At 43.7% G+C, this 10,513-nt stretch overlaps 1 protein-coding gene across 7 annotated transcripts in view; it reads left to right on the top strand.

Moving 5' to 3' along the window:
* The window catches only part of Rcor3 (REST corepressor 3), a 41,910-nt gene that overhangs the window by 8,247 nt on the left and 23,150 nt on the right, over window positions 1-10,513 (top strand). For 6 of the 7 annotated variants that reach the window (XM_013346953.2, XM_005348893.2, XM_005348894.3 and 3 more), the window contains exons 3-7: window positions 1,439-1,516; window positions 4,170-4,222; window positions 6,251-6,412; window positions 7,413-7,537; window positions 8,124-8,202. In XM_013346953.2, the coding sequence (XP_013202407.1) occupies window positions 1,439-1,516; window positions 4,170-4,222; window positions 6,251-6,412; window positions 7,413-7,537; window positions 8,124-8,202 (497 nt within the window). Of the gene's footprint in view, window positions 1-1,438; window positions 1,517-1,672; window positions 2,024-4,169; window positions 4,223-6,250; window positions 6,413-7,412; window positions 7,538-8,123; window positions 8,203-10,513 lie in introns of those variants that run through there. The other variant, XM_026779872.1, reaches the window with a different exon arrangement.

Raw genomic sequence — 10,513 nt, 5'->3', positions numbered from 1 at the left:
GTGTGTCACACCCTGCAGCTCTCTCTCCTGATCCTCCCCTCCTGAGTGTGTCCCACACCCTGCAGCTCTCTCTCCTGATCCCCCTTCCTGAGTGTGTCTCACACCCTGCAGCTCTCTCTCCTGATCCCCCCTTCCTGAGTGTGTCACACACCCTGCAGCTCTCTCCTGATCCCCCTTCCTGAGTGTGTTACACACCTGCTGGCACTGGAGTGGGTTTGTTTTGAGATAGGATTGTTCTGTAACCCAAGATGGCCTTGAACTCCCAATCTTCCCGTCTCTGCCCCCCAAAGAATGGTATTACAGATATGCACCAGTTTTTAAAGAATATCTCAATATTAATAAACTTCTGATCAGATAATTTGTGAAGATTTTAAGTTCCTCTTTTTGCCTCTTTTTTTAAAAAGATACAACACAATACAAAGGTTTTGCTTTTTAACTGTATTTGTATAGTTGAGGTTTTTTTTTTTAATACTTAGATAACCTGTTCACCAACCGTAAGTTTTCAGATCCTAAAATGTAGGTTTAAAATCATATGAGTATGAATCTTCCAACTAAAAATTCTTGCATAAATAAGTACATTTAGTAGTAGTATATGATGATTCTCTGAAAGTGAAGTAAATTATTGGCTCATAACTGATTTCTCTGTATAGAAAATGTAGTAAGGAATGTCTGTATTCCAAATCCCTTACAATAATCTGAGTTTAACCTCATTTATGTGGCTAATTTGAAATTCTAGCTGTTGGTGTTAGGTAGATACCTGCCTCATGAAACGCGGTGGTCCTCACCTGTCAGCAGAGCGTCCTGTTAGTAGTTTTAACTGACTTGTAGCTAAGGACTGGGTAGAAGCCAGAAAGAAACTCCTGTTGTATTAAAAGTATCTACAGGCGTGAGGCTTGATGTTCTGGACTTCTTAGGTTAACACAAGAAATACCTAGGAGAGGACAGTGGGCTTCTAGACTCAGCCAGATCGTGTGAAGAAGAAATGTGTTAACTTTTATGCCTTTAGTCTTGGAGCGCGCGGTTTTTATCACTACGAAGAGTGGTGAAATTGAGTTTGGAAAGGAAAGCTAGCAGACTTAGGGATAAGATCCGATACACGCCATGAGAGATGCTCGTCCGGCTGCGCCCTGTCTAGACAGCACGGGTGAGGCAGGCGCTCTGTGGGAAAGGTCAGTTTTGATGAAGCTCCCTACCAGGCCTACAGAAAGCCGCTCTGTCAGGTGACCGGAAGGGAAGGCGGGGTTGCTTCAGAGCGGCTTTAAAGAGAGCCACAGTGGCCTCCATCCACAACTGAGTGTTCTGCTGACTTTCATAAACTTCCTGTTTCCTTGTGCCTTTGTCCTTTGCAGGTATTATACTAAAACATAAGATTTTGTTTGTGTTTACTTGGAATATAAATACAAAGCTATCATATTCAAAATAATTCATTTTTCCCCAGGTGCTACCAAGTACACAGATAAAGACAATGGAGGGATGCTTGTGTGGTCGCCTTACCACAGTGTCCCAGATGCCAAACGTAAGTTCTTTTCTGAGATCAAACGCTAAGATCCACAGGGAATCGGCCTGTTGAAAATGTAATTTGAATTTGTGCTTTAGTCTTTTAGGTTCTCTTAAGAGCTGAATTGCCTTTGTTTTCTCTATGAGAATGTCTTTCCTTTTGAAGGATAGTGAATCTGGTCATTCAGTTTGTGTCAGGCCCACGAAGAAAGCAAACACCTAGGCTCTGATGGCTTTGCTGCTTAAACCCTCAAGCAGGGGAGGGAGTTATGTAGACAACCGCCCAGGCTTTGCTTCCGTCTATGGAGCAGTAAGAGAGATGCCTTCAGACTCCAGAGAGCCCACTCCCATTCCCACTTTAAAGAGGAGAGGTGAGAGAAGTGACTTCAGCAGCCGTCAGGCCATCTTTGCTCTCCACTCTGGACGGAGACCTTCTGGACCCCTGAATCATGCTGTGGCTTTAGACTTCAGTGTGATGTAGCAGACCGGAATCCTTTGCGGCACACCAAATATAGGAAACATACAGGTAACAGCACTAAGATCCCACCCTCCATTCAGCTATCGAGTTTGTGAATGACAGCAGCAGCTACACTAAACAGCCCTTCGAGCAGACATCAAATAAGCTTGTCTTTAAAAGCATTGTCCTAGCAACTTTTGAACTTATGTCTTGTGATTTATTTAGTCTGGAGAAAAATAGCCATGTCCTATATATCCTGTGTGTAGAGTCTAATCATGGTATCGATGCAGCTAAATGCAAAAAAGAAAGAAAGAGAGAGAGAGAGAGAGAGAGAGAGAGAGAGAGAGAGAGAGAGAAAGAAAGAAAGAGAGAAACTGAGTATGAGTATACATCTGCACACCTAGAAATCGTCCTGACTTAAAAGCTCTAGAGTACTAGGTCAGGTCACCCACTGTTAAGCTGGGATCCCGTGCCCTGGAGGCATTCAGTCAGAGACACATACCAAGAACCCAGAAGAGGTTTGCTCAGTATGGCCTGCTGAGATTTTCATTCATTAAAAAATTGGCATCACAGTGTCATGGGATGTCACTGTTTAATACGCTGGTACATTGTGAAAGCCAAATTACAGAAAGGTAGCATGACCCTGAGAATGGTGTCCACAGGGACGTCCAGAGCAGGCCTGTGGCAATGATCAACCCCGGTTATATCGTGTGTTAGAACCTTAAAAGTATTGGTGTCTGACTAGCCCACATTTTCAGGGGCAAAGCCTATATGTACTTTTAAAGCTCTGTCTTGGTTCTAATGGCCAGCTGGGGCTGATCCACTTTTGGTCAACTGGTATTAATGAACTTGGCTGTCGAAAGGACTGCGATAGACTTTTGTTATATTTCATCAGCATCCATCTAGGTCTGTAGCATACTTAAGTAGAGTCTAAACAAAATATAAAACTTCAACTTCCTGTATCAGAAAGTATATTATACTTGGGAGATATAATATAGCACCCATTTAAAAATAGCTTTCTAGCATATTTATAATATATTAAATAGTAATGTTCAATAATAATAGCAGATCCTTAGAGGTACTTAGGAAGTGCCAAATACTCCTGAACATCTTCTGAGTGTTAATTCATTCAATCATGGGAGAATATATTGTTTAATCATGAATTTAGAGCAGGAAAATAAGGTATAAAAGTTCAAATGACCCCACCAAAAGTTAAAAGTACTAGAAATGGACAGAAAAGCAAGTTCAGGTAGACAGTAGCCACTCCAGGGTCAAAATTCTTAAGAGTTCTGCTTCTTAGAAATATGTTTAAAGAACTAATTACATATGCGTATGTGTAAAAATAATTTTTAAAGGATAAAGGAGTGACTGTGGACACCACAGAGTGAATTTTGATGGTAACAGATTACTTTGTAGTGAGGCCTTGAAATAGCCAACACATCACTCTGAAAACTGCTTGTCTGAATTACTCTGTTCATTTAATCATGTGTGGCAGACAAGTGAAAATAGAACCCAAGTACTGCAAAACAAGCAGAAGAGCCAAGAGGAGAGTTAAGGATGTGTGTGCAAACAGCACACCATTCTGGAGAGCTCGCAGGAGTGTTAGGGATGTTTGTGCACACAGAAGGCTGTTTGGACAGTTCACGGGAGTGTTAAGGGTGCGTGTGCACACAGCACACCATTCTGGAGAGCTCGCAGGAGTATTAGGAATGTTTGTGCACACAGCACGCTGTTCAGACAGCTCACAGGAGTGTTAAGGGTGCGTGTGCACACAGCACGCTGTTCGGACAGCTTGCAGTACAGATGAGTCAGCCTTTTATATATATGAAAGGGTCGTACACAGCCAAGTATTTCAAGGATTATTTTAGGATTTTACAATGTGATTAGGTTCCTTTGTTTACTTCCACATGGGTGATTGTGAGCATACAAAAATAATTACAGTAATGTCACTTAACTTAGTAATAATTTTATCATATATGGTCATAAGGTTATTAGGTCAAGTGAAATTTTACTCATTATCAACTAACCTGTTACATCCAGCAGGTGAGGAGTCGCAGATTCCGTGTGTAAGTCTCCTTCAGTGACATTTCATACTAGCTTTGGCTATTTTTAACTCAGAATGATAAATTATCTTACCATGTTAAAAAAAAATAAAAAACCAGATCTGAGAGACTGAAGTTTGTGAAAGTAGTGACGTGACCTTGTTCCCTTCCAGTGGACGAGTACATCGCCATTGCGAAGGAGAAGCATGGCTACAATGTCGAACAGGTATGGAGAAGTGTGTGTATGTGTTTGTGTGTGTGCACATGTGTGTGCTGGAGCATGTCCCCATGTGTGGGCCTGGCCTGTAGAGGCCGGAAGTCAGTGTCAGCCTGTCTTCGTTAATCACTTCCACCTTTTTTCTTTTCTTTTTATTCCAAAAGGCCAGGTCTTACTGTGTTGCCCAGGTTGGCCATCATCCTGCCGCAACCAGGCTGTAGGTGTATGCCGCTGCCTGTAGGTGTATGCCACTGCCTTCTGCTTTGAAGTAGACACGCTTTTTTTTAATATTATTTTTTTTTATTTTTATTTTATTTTATTTTATTTTTGCTTTTTCGAGACAGGGTTTCTCTGTGGCTTTGGAGCCTGTCCTGGAACTAGCTCTGTAGACCAGGCTGGTCTTGAACTCACAGAGATCCACCTGGCTCTGCCTCCCGAGTACTGGGATTAAAGGCGTGCGCCACCATCGCCCGGCTGAAATAGACACTCTTAAGGCTCATTTTGCCAAGTATCTCACCCATGCTTGGAATCCCTAGTAGAAGGGGTAGGCTGCTGTTAGAGAGATCGGCTCTGTGTAAGTGGGTCTCTGGGCGCTCACTCCATGGTGCAGCACTGGAAGTTTCTGGAATCGACCTGCTTTTCTAGAGCTAAACAAATTACCCTTTTGAAGCTTTTGGTGGCCTATTTTATGATTTTAGGTTTTTTTGTTTGTTGGATTGACTGATTTTAACACAGTGTCTTGCTGTACAAACTTGGCTGGACTGGAATTTGCAGTGTCCCTCCTGCCTCTGCCTTTCCAGTGCTGGGATTATAACCAAGCCGATTATCAATCTTGTTTGTTTGTATCTGTCTGTCTGTCTATGTCTTCCTGGCTGTCTTAGAGCTCAGTACACAGACCAGCCTGTCCTCATACACACAGAATCCTGGCCCTGCCTCCCCAGTGCTGGGATTATAGTCAACCCTATTATCCATCTTGTTTGTGTGTATGTCTGTGTCTGTCTGTCTGTCTGTCTGTCTATGTCTTCCTGGCTGTCCTAGAGCTCAGTTACAGACCAGCCTGTACTCAGACGCACAGAATCCTCCTGCCCCTGCCTTCCGAGTGCTGGGATTAGAGGCATGCCTTCTTTGTTCGTATTGGAGAAGGTTAATCTTTCAAAATATGAGTAAATATTGGTTTATTTTCATGTTTATGTTACAATTTTATTATCAAAATAAAGAAATTTACTTTTAAACTCACCACTAAAAATTTTATCTCTTTTTTAACAGAATGAGAACTCACTCATTAAATAATACTTAAATACCGTCTAGGAAAGGTAGGGCCTCACCACTTAAATAGAGGGAACAGTATGCACTTTAGAAATTGTAGTAATAGGAGCGGCGGGGCTGCGTCCCGATAGAAATGGACCAAGGCAGTTTCTTTATTAGCCAATGACCTTCCTTCATCAAGAAATGACTTGCCGATGAAGTCACTGGAGTTTCTTAGATGACTTCTAATAATTGTATGTTTACATTATGGTAACAGCAAAATAAATACACTAATATTTTATTAAATATGTGACAGAATAGTCCAATTGGGGCTGTTGCAGTGAAAGTGCCCTTCAGTCTTAGAATTTTTTAGCACATAACATAATTCTAAAAGGTTAAAACTTGATATTCCTCTGCTAAATCCAACTGAATATTTCTGGTTCTTCTGTTATAGTTGATAATTTTGTTCTGTTACTGATTGCTGTTCCTTACTGGATAGCTTTCTTTTAGGCTGTTTTCCTACACATTGACAAAGTGCTAAGATGTGAGCAAGGGTCTTGTCGTGAGCTTTAGAGTTTCTCTTTTCTTACTTCTGCATCAAATAGGACAGGCACAGCACTTGTTCTGAGGCCTAGACTTAAATAAATAACTAGCTTGTGACCCTGTGAAGGCCCCAAACTCAGTCTGTCTTGAGTTGAAGTCACAGACTCAATTTTAATCTGATTTGTGTTTAGCTCTTAAGAGTGGCGGAAGTAGGTCCATTAAGATTCGGGGGACGGTTTCTCTTCAAAGGCACTTGGCATGTTGTTCTGGCACAAACATGACATCGAGAAGTCCCTTGCGGACCTCCCAAACTTCACCCCCTTTCCGGATGAGTGGACGGTGGAAGACAAAGTCCTGTTTGAGCAAGCCTTTAGTTTTCACGGGAAGAGCTTTCACAGGATCCAACAAATGGTACGGTGATTTTGGTCTTATCCAAATTATTGTTAGGATGATTATAATACTAAATACTGCCTACCTATTAATTATAAAATGTTTTCCATTTTAATATTAAAAAGTTCTCGAAATGGGTGTATTTGCATACAGTATTTTCTACAATCACCTGTGCATATCAGGTATATGCTTTTACAGTAAGGCAATTGCTTATATCTGGTCTCAAAGAAGTTATAGTTACTAAGTTTGATGGTTGTTTTTTGGGGAGAATAATAATTTAAGTTTATTTTTGAATGTTTCTATTTTTACCTCTAGGATTTTCTTTCATTTTGCATATGAAAGTCTGTATTTTTAATCTAATGTTTTGCGAGAATGCATGAGCACCGTGTCTACACATGTCTCCCCTCAGCTCTCCCCGTATCCCCCACCTCCTTTCCGAGGCCGACATACGTTGAATTCGGTCATGTACCATAGGCTGTAAGCTAGAGAAAAGAAAGCAGATACTGAGTGCTGGCGTGGCCATGCTGGGGACCTCGGGGACCCTTCCCATCTGGTTAGTTTGTGACATCTTCCTTCCTCTCAGGAAAAGACAGGATGTTGGTTCAGCCGTGTCAGTGACATCAGTGCTGTGGAGTTCTGTGACTATTAACTGTGCTTTGTGGTTCTTGTCATTCATGACTCTCAGGCTCACTGTGCCCTGCTGCTCAGAAGTGGTTTTGGTTTCTTCAAGACAGGGTTTCTTTGTGTAACAGCCCTAGCTGTCCTGGCACTAGCTCTTGCAGACCAGGCTGGCCACGAACTCACAGAGATCCACCTGTCTCTGCCTCCCAAGTGCTGGGATTAAAGGTGTGCGCCACCACCACCCGGCCACTCAGAAGTCTAGGTTCTTGTCATTCATAAAGGTACCCATGACATAGTTTTCATTTATGCCTTATTTATCAAGAATATGACATTGATATTCATGTGTTGGGCAGAGTTTATGAATTAAACTTTTCAATAGTAACAGGACTTTTTTTTTAAGCTTCCAGATAAGACAATTGCAAGTCTTGTAAAGTATTACTATTCTTGGAAAAAAACTCGCTCAAGGACAAGTTTGATGGATCGCCAGGCCCGTAAACTAGCCAACAGACACAATCAGGGTGACAGGTGGGTCGGATGCTTTACCTTGCTGCGCTGTTGGGGACTTCTCTCCGGGGGAGGGGGGTGTTTTCCATGACAGAAGCCACTGCAGAGCTGAAGAGCCAAGTGGTCAGAGTCTTGACTGTAAGGATTTCGCTGCTCTACCGTTGGTTGCTCAGTGTGAACGAAAGACACCCTGGGGATGTTACTCAGTGGTAGAGCACTAGCATTTGTGTGTGGAGTTCCGTTCCCAGCCCTCCACACACAAATATATTAAAGAATGTGTTCTGTGCAAAATGGTCATTGTTCATTTGCTGAAGTAACATTCCTGAGTAGCTAAAGTCCCCATTATTGTGATTGCATTTTGTCTCTTTACACCACGTGCAGACAGAGCTGAAGTTACCAGTTACATCACATTGCACATGCCCTCTCTCCAAGTGGGAACTTCTAAGTTTCCTTCCCACCAAGTCTCTTACTTTTTAGTTGACAATGCCGCAAAGGATGACTGTTTCTTAGAGCTGAAGAAAGGCGGAGCACAGCTGTCCCCAGTGGCAATCCCTAGGAACCTTTAGTAAAGTTACTAGAAGATCCCCTGATCTGTTGTTTCTTTCAGTGATGATGATGTGGAAGAGACTCACCCAATGGACGGGAACGACAGTGACTATGATCCAAAGAAGGAAGCCAAAAAAGAGGTGATGATCCCTAGGTCCTCACACTGTAGAGTAGCCTGCTTGTAAAGACTGACTGCAGTGAGGGGTAAAGAGCCCAAAATCCAGGTGTGGTGAGGCATGCCTGTAGTACCAGCGCTTGGGAGGCAGGGGCAGGCAGATCTTTGTGCATGTGGGGCCAGCCTGATCTACTTAGAGAGTTCCAGGCCAGTGAGGACTACACACTGAGACCCTGTCTCAAAAATAAGACAAGAACAGGGGTTGGAGAGAGGGCTTGGTGGTTAAGAGCACTTACTGCCCTTTCAGAGGACTGGAGTTGGGTTCCTGGCACTCAGGTCTGGCCTGTGACTCCAGCTCCAGGAGGTCCGACACCTCTTGCTTCAGTGTGCATACACACAAACATTAAAAATAAATCTTTGGGGAAGCGAAGAAAGACTTTCTGTATATTGGTTTAGGAAGTAGGTTTCAGTGGAGATTTCAAGCTTGGAAACTACTGAGCCGTTACATAGTGGTGTTGGGTTATCGCCTCTGGTCACAGATGGGCCAACTCAGTTGTAATTTTAGTCTAATCCCTTAGAAAAAGATTAAACACATCTTTACATGGTAAGATTTGCTAGGTAAAATTTTAGGGTTTCTGGTTTTGTTACCCAATTTTTCTCAGCAATGTTTTTTCCATGTTATAGCAAATTAGAAAGTAGTAGCAGGTATATGGAGAGCAGTGACCACTGAACGCTGGCTCAGTGAGAGGTGGAAGGATCCCATAGAAAAGTGCTCAGCTGCCCCAGTGTGCTGGTGATAAGGAGATTACAGTCATTAAGAAAAGGCTAAGTTGATGCACATGCTGTTTCCTAAGGTAAGGAGTTGTATTTGTAACATGTTCAGAGTGTGGACAGGCAGAAGCTGGCCAGGGGAGCAGTGAGCACGGCACAGCCCTGGAGTGGAGGGGCTGCACGTCTCTGTGTCTACCTGGGTCCACCTCTGTACAATGTGTCATTTCCACCATGACTGTCTCTGTCAGGAGACCCCATGTCCTGATTAGTCCAGCCCTTCCCTTGAAGTTTCTCCATTAATGACGTTTTAAAGTCCTAAATGACCTTACTTTGATGTTTTCTAACTTTCCTAGTTTTTAGATTTTAATAATTTTAGAATGCCCGCTGCTTTCAGATTTCTTAATCTCTTCATCACTCCCGTCCTCTTGACTTTGGCTTCCTTGAGCCATCGGCAGATTTAAGCACGTGTGTGTGTGTGTGTGCACGTGTGTGTATGTGTGTGTGCACGTGTGTGTATGTGTGTGTGCACGTGTGTGTGCACGTGTGTGTATGTGTGTGTGCACGTGCGTGTATGTGTGTGTATGTGTGTGTGCACGTGTGTGTGCGTGTGTGTGCACGTGTGTGTATGTGTGTGTGCATGTGTGTGCACGTGTGTGTATGTGTGTGTGCGCGCGTGTGTGTGCGCGCGTGTGTGTATGTGTGTGTGCACATGTGTGTGCACGTGTGTGTGCGTGTGTGTGCACGTGTGTGTGTGCGTGTGTGTGTATGTGTGTGTGCACGTGTGTGTGCGCACGTGTGTGTGCACGTGTGTGTGTATGTGTGTGCGCGTGTGTGCACGTGTGTGTGTGCGTGCGTGTGTGCATGTGTGTGTACGTGTGTGTGTATGTGTGTGTGCACGTGTGTGTGTATGTGTGTGTGCACGTGTGTGTGCACGTGTGTGTATGTGTGTTTGCACGTGTGTGTGTGCGCGCACGTGTGTGTGTGTGTGTGTGCGCGCGCATTTTGAGTACAAGTGCCTGCGGAAGCCAAAAGAGGGCCTTGGATCTCCTGGACCTGGAGTCACAGGCACTTGAGAACCACCCAGTGTCGGTGCTGGTGACAGAGCTCGGGTCCCCAACAAGGGCAGGGCGTGCTTTGAACCGCTGAGTGGCTCTTAGCCCCACGATTCACTTTTGAAGTTGATTTCTTCCCGTTTTTCTAACTCTTTTCACTCTTCTTGCTGTAGCCTTCTTAGAACCAAAGTACTTGTTCAGGTGTGTGTGTGTCCGTCTGTCTGTCTAGTGCACTCATCCACACTTCTTAGAACCAAAGTACTTGTTCAGGTGTGTGTGTGTCCGTCTGTCTGTCTAGTGTACTCATCCACACTTCTTAGAACCAAAGTACTTGTTCAGGTGTATGTGTGTCCGTCTGTCTGTCTAGTGCACTCATCCACACTTCCAGGTGTTCAGGCCAGAGTTTGTTTCCTTCCTTCCTTCCTTCCTTCCTTCCTTCCTTCCGTCCTTCCTTCCTTCCTTTCTCTCCCTCCCTCCCTTCCTTCCTTCCTTCCTTCCTTCCGTCCTTCCTTC

This window comes from Microtus ochrogaster, chromosome 6, assembly GCF_000317375.1.
Source record: "Microtus ochrogaster isolate Prairie Vole_2 chromosome 6, MicOch1.0, whole genome shotgun sequence".
NCBI classification, from domain to species: domain Eukaryota; kingdom Metazoa; phylum Chordata; class Mammalia; order Rodentia; family Cricetidae; genus Microtus; species Microtus ochrogaster.
Note: the sequence above shows the minus strand (reverse complement) of the source record. Positions and strands in the feature narration are given on the sequence as shown.